Below are 7,500 nucleotides of genomic sequence, written 5' to 3'. Positions count from 1 at the left end.
TTGTCTAGATGTAATCCAAGCGGGTTCAAGTGCTTGAAGAGCATATCTACCGAAACAAATCCGATTACCTCGATAAGATATCCCCTTCATTCTTCCTCTATGTTGTTTATGAAATCGGGTTCTTTTGGGGTTATAGTTGATGGTTGTTGTTTATGAATTCCATCTCTACTACAGAACTGGACATGAGAGTTTCTTCTCATCCAGCTCCTCGCGAAAAAAAAATGAATAAAAAAATATTTAATTCTTAATCTTAAGATATACGGGTAGTTAATGAATAATTGAATCTTGGGATTCTTTGCTTTCTTGTTTTGTTCCTTCAAAGTAATGGAGTAAGACATCGATTTCTCAAAAAGATCAATTCTTTTGATTGCATGATAGACTTCCCTGAAAAACATTGGCGCACGTGTAAACGAGGTGCTCTACCAACTGAGCTATAGCCCTTGTGTTTGTGATACATATTTTATCAAATTATGTAGATAATTTCTTGTCAAGATGAATATTACATGATCCAACATCATAATCATACCCTTTTGGTCGGTTTGATTGGTATTGCTTAGAAGTAATATTGGATTTATAATCCATCGATGTAATAGGTCCCTTTTCTTTCTCTTTATGATTCCTTATGATAATAAATGACCTACTTAACTCAGTGGTTAGAGTATTGCTTTCATACGGCGGGAGTCATTGGCTCAAATCCAATAGTAGGTAGAACTTATTAGATACCATCGATCCCGGTGTCTAATAAGTTTTCTACCCACCTTATTTTATTGATTTTCTATCTTTTTCATCCTATTCTATTTCCGTTTTCAATTTTCAAATTTTTCGTTAGATCAAAATCAGATTTCACTTTTGATTGTATTTGATTCTATTTAATCGGCAGAATCAAAATGGGATGTATAAACAAAAGTTCTGTTTCTACGGAAATTCTTTCGATTAACCAACTCGTTACGAAATCGCGTTGATAGCCTCGACTCGTGTCCTAGCCCGTCTGAGAGCTAGATTTTCCTCAATTGTTTGCCTCTTGCCTTCAGCTTTCCTCAAGTTAGCTTCCGCTATTTCAAGAGCTTGCTGAGCTTCTTGTGGATCAATGTCACTACCCTTCTCCGCATCATTTACTAAAATAGTGATTTCATTGTTGCCTATTCTAGCAAAACTACCCATCAGAGCTATCGTTAACCATTGGTCGTTGAGGCGTATTCTCAAAATACCTATATCTACAGCTGTGGCAATAGACGCGTGATTTGGTAATACGCCAATTTGTCCGCTATTAGTAGATAAAATGATTTCTTTCACTTCTGAATCCCAAACAATTCGATTAGGGGTAAGTACGCAAAGATTTAAGGTCATTTCTTCAATTTGCTCTCCATTTCTAAGTTCGTAGCCTTCGCAGTAGCTTCGTCGATGTTACCTACCAAATAAAAGGCATGTTTAGGAAGACCGTCTAATTCTCCAAAAAGGATCAATTTAAATCCTTTAATTGTTTCACCGAGCCTCTCTCCGAGACAGTGCCCAGATCGTTACGCCATTCGTGCGGGTCGGAACTTACCCGACAAGGAATTTCGCTACCTTAGGACCGTTATGAGAAGGGGTCATTCGAGCGAATTGGGCGCTTTAACCATTCAGCCATGGATGCTTAGCGGGGATCCTCGTACATGGTGAATAACCAAATTCCAATTGAAATGAAATCTTTAGGATAAATCAATGCAATTTAGGAGGAATCAATGAAAGGACATCAATTCAAATCCTGGACTTTCGAATTGAGAGAGATCAAGAATTCTCACTATTTCTTAGATTCATGGACCTAATTCAATTCAGTGGGATCTTTCATTCACATTGTTTTCCACCAAGAACGTTTTATAAAACTCTTGGACCCACAAAATCCTTCAAATTGTATCTGATTCAACCCAGGTATTGTAAACATTTCCCCATTTTCATCCCCGAGCATTTTGAATTTCCCATTTCTCAAAAAAATAGCAGAATGCGAGAGATTACCTTTTGATTTACCAGAAGCGGAGGAAGAATTAGTAGCAGGGTATCAAACCGAATATTCAGGTATCAAATTTGGTTTATTTTATGTTGCTTCCTATCTAAATCTATTACTTTCTTCGTTATTTGTAACAGTTCTTTACTTGAGGGGTTGGAATATTTCCATTCCGTACGTATTCGTCCCTGAGCTATTTGAAATAAATAAAATAAATGGAATCATTGGAACGACAATTGGTATCTTTATTACATTAGCTAAAACTTATTTGTTTTTGTTTATTTCTATCGCAACACGATGGACTTTACCTAGGTTAAGAATGGACCAATTATTAAATCTCGGGTGGAAATTTCTTTTACCCATTTCTCTCGGTAATCTATTATTAACAACTTCTTTCCAACTTCTTTCACTGTAAAGAAAAAAAATATGAGATTCATAGATATTCACGATATGTTCCCTATGGTAACTGGGTTCATGAATTATGGCCACCAAACAGTCCGAGCAGCAAGGTACATTGGTCAAGGTTTCATGATTACCTTATCCCACGCAAATCATTTACCCGTAACTATTCAATATCCTTATGAAAAATTAATCACATCAGAGCGTTTCCGCGGATGAATCCATTTTGAATTTGATAAATGCATTGCTTGTGAAGTATGTGTTCGTGTATGCCCTATAGATCTACCCGTTGTTGATTGGAAATTTGAAACGGATATTTGAAAAAAACGATTGCTTAATTACAGTATTGATTTCGGAATTTGTATATTTTGTGGTAACTGCGTGAGTATTGTCCAACAAATTGTTTATCAATGACTGAATTACGTTATAAGTCTAGATAATTAGAATGAAACTCTTTTTAGACTCAAAAATTTGAATTATCTTCGAATTCAAAATAGAAATGAATGGAATCAATCAATGAAATGTTTCTTGGAACTTGAGTAAAGAGTAGACCTTTTTTGGGGGGTTCTAGAATTTGAAAGCGAGAACTTCTTTACTTTATCTTTATTTGGTGTAACTACTTGAGCCGGATGAGAGGAAACTCTCATGTCCGATTTTGAGGGGGGATCCCGCAGGGCCCTATCCTAATTTTTCTTTTGCTAGGCCCATCGCTAAAAAACCTACTTTCTTACGATTACGAGGTTCATTCGAATATGAAATTCAATCCTGGAAATACAGTATCCCACTTCTTTTTACTACCCAAGGTTTCGATACATTTCGAAGTTGCGAAATTTCTACCGGAGTAGCTTTCGCCTTGACAGGGCGGTGCTCTGACCAATTGAACTACAATCCCAGGAAAATAAAGAAAAGTGTACAACAGAGATAGTCTTATGATTTCATTCAAGCCATTTTCTATTTAGATTTTAGATTCATTTCATTTTTTGGGGGGGTATCAGATTAATATTTTCAATTAGAATGATTTATGGTTGGCTTGGTTGGACCGAAAAGATGAAGCATCCAGGCTCCGTTTAGAAAAAACCCAATTGGTAATACATTTATGATTACCACCTGTATCATAATCATAAATCTTTTTTATTTACAAATTCGAAATAGAAATAAGAACGATTTCAAACTATTAATCAATCGAATAATATGAGAAATACGTTGAATATTTGGCGGAAAACATGAAAGAAAAAGGAATTAAAATAAAAAAAAGGAAATGAAATCATAGCAAAAAGATGTGGTATTGGGTCATTTGTCCTATATGCGCAAATCAAAATCGGGCGGATCTTTACTCGGAGTAGAGCATAAACCTAAAAAAATTGAATAAAAAATTGATGAAACCCATTCAGGAACAAGAAAATGACATCGTGATTTGGATTGAATCCCAATGAAAAAAAATAGATCAATGAAAAGTTTGTGCGATAAGTTTAGCGAATTTTTTCTATATTATAGATTATAGGAAAATGGGCCAAAACTTATCTTTCTTTAATTTCATTTTATTTAAAAATGTAAGAAAAAGCCCCTTCGTTAGAAATTAGAAGTTAGAAAAGGCACACTAGAAAAAACGAAGGATGGCTGGAATCTACACATTGATTTTTTTCACAATTTTTGTTGAACCGTATGCATCAAAAGGTGCCTGTACGGCTACTAAGGGATACAATTTTATCCTAATCAACCGACTTTATCGAGAAAGATTACTTTTTTTAGGCCAAGAGGTTGATAGCGAGATCTCGAATCAACTTATTGGTCTTATGGTATATCTCAGTATAGAGATTGATACCAAAGATCTGTATTTGTTTATAAACTCTCCTGGCGGATGGGTAATACCCGGAGTAGCTATTTATGATACTATGCAATTTGTGCAACCAGATGTGTATACAATATGCATGGGATTGGCTGCTTCAATGGGATCTTTTCTCCTGGCCGAAGGAGAAATTACCAAACGTCTAGCATTCCCTCACGCTCGGCGCCAATGAGTTTTTTTTGTTTGATGGAAAGAAAAAAGAAGACTATGCCTTCGCCATATGAAATATGAATTAGTAAGTAATAATAGCATGGCACTTCGAATTCGATATGATATTTTTTTTGATTTCTTTTTTTTTCAAAACATTAGATTATGTATCGAAAGAGTAGTATGAGAGAAAGGGCATTTCCAATTTTATCTTAGCTTTTGTGGGCCCATCTCAGCGTCACAAACTTTTTTTCTTTTCACACCAGAGGCTATTAACAATATTTATAACAATATTTATATTTATGTTATAAAATAAAAGAGTACGAAAAAAAAGACTATTTTTTCTTTCTTTTTTTTTGAAAAAAAAAAGAAACTTTGGGTTTGCTAAATCACAGACGAAATAAATATATAAAGCAACGGAGCCATCATAGTATTTTTGAACTTTTCCGAAAAAAAAAGAAGGGTGGTAATTGGATTATTTAGTGATCTGGGTCTAATAAACGCTCTCTATATTTTCTCTTTTTCTTTTTTCGATGAAAGAAAAAAGAGAATTCCATTGTAAAGCCATATGCAATGCACAAAAAATGCCTGTACAGTTGTTCAATTCTATCTTTTTTTCTTATTATTCTTTAGCTATTTTTAGCTATTCTTCTCGCCTCATTATGTGAGTTAGAAGAACCTTTTATTATGTTATATCATCAGGGTAATGATCCATCAACCTGCTAGTTCTTTTTATGAGGCACAAACAGGAGAATTTATCCTGAAAGCGGAAGAACTACTGAAACTTCGCGAAAGCCTCACAAGGGTTTATGTATAAAGAACGAGCAAGCCCCTATGGGTTGTATCCGAAGACATGGAAAGAGATGTTTTTATGTCAGCAACAGAAGCCCAAGCTCATGGAATTGTGGATCTTGTAGCGGTTAAATAAGTTAAACAACAAATAGCAATAGCAACGATTTAACACCAATCCACAATTTAATTAAGATTGATTTAATCCCTCTTCTTCCTTTCCTTCTTAACTTAAGCCTAAGGGGTTAATATTTTATTAATCTATTAAATAGAAAAAGAAGTAATTCAGAATCATCTGGTTAGGATCGATCTAAACCAGTCTATTATGTATATGATTCAGTATGCCAACTATTAAACAACTTATTAGAAATGCAAGACAGCCAATTAGAAATGTCACGAAATCCCCTGCTCTTGGGGGATGTCCTCAGCGCCGAGGAACATGTACTAGGGTGTATGTGCGACTTGTTCAGATCATAGGCTAAGAAAAAAGAAACAACTTTTTCAGTATCAACGATCCGTACCAGTGAATAGAATGGGGTTCGTACGTTCACTATCTAAAAAAGATAGATCTACCATATCCTTCTATTGTGTATGAAATTTATGGTTTCCATTGGCGCAAATCCAATCTTAGAATTTAAGATGAGAGTGTATCTAGTGTCTGTTCAAGGTCGTGATAATCAGTAGTAAGAAGTAGAGCATGAATCTTATTTATCCAAAATGGATCCGTAGAAATAGAGATAGGGATAGGATTCTTTTTAGAAATATTAGAAATAAGGAATAAAGAAATCATGGATAAATCCAAGCGACTCTTTCTTAAATCCAAGCGATCTTTTCGTAGGCGTTTGCCCCCGATCCAATTGGGGGATCGAATTGATTATAGAAACATGAGTTTTCGAAAGAATTGGAAAGAAAAGGGGAAAAAGCTTTTTCACTGTTTGTTCTTTGATTTCAAAAAAAACATTCTAAATTATGTAAAAAAGGCAAAAAGCAAACAAATAGGGAAAGCCGGCTATCGGCATCGAACCGATGACCATCGCATTACAAGTGCGATGCTCTAACCTCTGAGCTAAGCGAGTTCAAATAATAGAAATTTGGTATCCATAGGGATTCAGCAAACTATTAGATCTTATCTATTAACTATCTATTAGTTATTCATAATTAATATGAATTATTAATATGAATTATAGACTCGAATTTAGAAAAACTAGAATTTTTTCTAATTTTTAATGCCATACTTAATATAAACTTAATATAAATATATAAATATAACATATTTAATATAATAATGATAGATTCAATCTAATATTCAAGCTAATGTTGATAGAATCTAATAATTATAATAATTCGATTTAAATTAAAATTTTATATATATTTTTTATCTATATATTTAATATCTTTTTTATATCTTAGTTATATTTCTTTTATATTAATATAGTAATATAATATTACTAATATTACTGACTCCATTTTTATTTTCTAGTTTATTTTATATTTTAGTATATTTTACATCTAAATTATATAGAAATTTTTTATATAGATTTCATTTAATCGATCAATTTAATAGATTTAATATAGATTAAATTTATTTCTATTTAGTTTAGAGTTCTAAATAGAGATAATTAGAGTCAAAATCTTTTTATGCATTTATATATTTTATGATTATACAAATGAAATGATACGTTATAAGTCTAGATAATTAGAATGAAACTCTTTTTAGACTAAAAAATTTGAATTATCTTCGAATTCGAAATAGAAATGAATGGAATAATTAGTTCTAGTTATTAAATATAAATAATTAGTTCTAGCTATTATACTATAAAAATAATAATTAATTTCATATCCTTATTGGTTTTCAAATTAATCCTGCGGATACATATAATTCAGAAGAATATGTGAGTGATTCATATACAGCATCCCTTTCTTTTTTTTGAACATTCCAAAGAAGTAATTCGTTGAGCAACTGACAGATGATCCAAAGAGTTCTATGGTAACTTTTCTTCGTATTTCGTTTCGAAAAAAGGGTATACCCTGCCGATTTTGAATTTAACTTCTTTGATTCATTTATGAAATGCTTTATTGACTCATTACAGTTAAATTATACAATTTCTAATTCAATTATTATACATATACAGTTGGGTTTTTATTACCAATAAAAATGTTGGGGTGAACCAGAAAAGTTTGGGTAGAGCCGGATCTAAATGTTGGCTAGGTAAGCCTCCTGTAGTAAGAGGAGTAGTTATGAACCCTGTAGACCATCCCCATGGGGGTGGTGAAGGGAGGGCTCCAATTGGTAGAGAAAAACCCGCAACCCCTTGGGGTTATCCTGCACTTGGAAGAA

At 33.2% G+C, this 7,500-nt stretch overlaps 2 protein-coding genes across 2 annotated transcripts in view; both read right to left on the bottom strand.

Annotated features, from left to right (window-relative positions):
* The window catches only part of LOC121226670 (50S ribosomal protein L16, chloroplastic), an 813-nt gene extending 723 nt beyond the window's left edge, over window positions 1-90 (bottom strand). The window contains exon 1 of the mRNA XM_041110419.1: window positions 1-90. This exon is cut by the window's left edge and continues 160 nt beyond it. Coding sequence (XP_040966353.1) covers window positions 1-90 — 90 coding nt within the window.
* Window positions 91-833: 743 nt separating this feature from the next.
* On the bottom strand, window positions 834-1,404 carry LOC121226673 (ATP synthase epsilon chain, chloroplastic). Its single transcript, XM_041110420.1, has one exon. The coding sequence runs from the start codon at window positions 1,345-1,347 to the stop codon at window positions 946-948; it is 402 nt and encodes a 133-aa protein (XP_040966354.1). The 5' UTR covers window positions 1,348-1,404; the 3' UTR covers window positions 834-945.
* Window positions 1,405-7,500: the final 6,096 nt, after the last annotated feature.

Source organism: Gossypium hirsutum, unplaced genomic scaffold, assembly GCF_007990345.1.
Source record: "Gossypium hirsutum isolate 1008001.06 unplaced genomic scaffold, Gossypium_hirsutum_v2.1 scaffold_370, whole genome shotgun sequence".
Taxonomy (NCBI): Eukaryota; Viridiplantae; Streptophyta; class Magnoliopsida; order Malvales; family Malvaceae; genus Gossypium; species Gossypium hirsutum.
The sequence above is the reverse complement of the archived record's forward strand: the minus strand, read 5'-3'. Positions and strand labels throughout refer to the sequence as shown.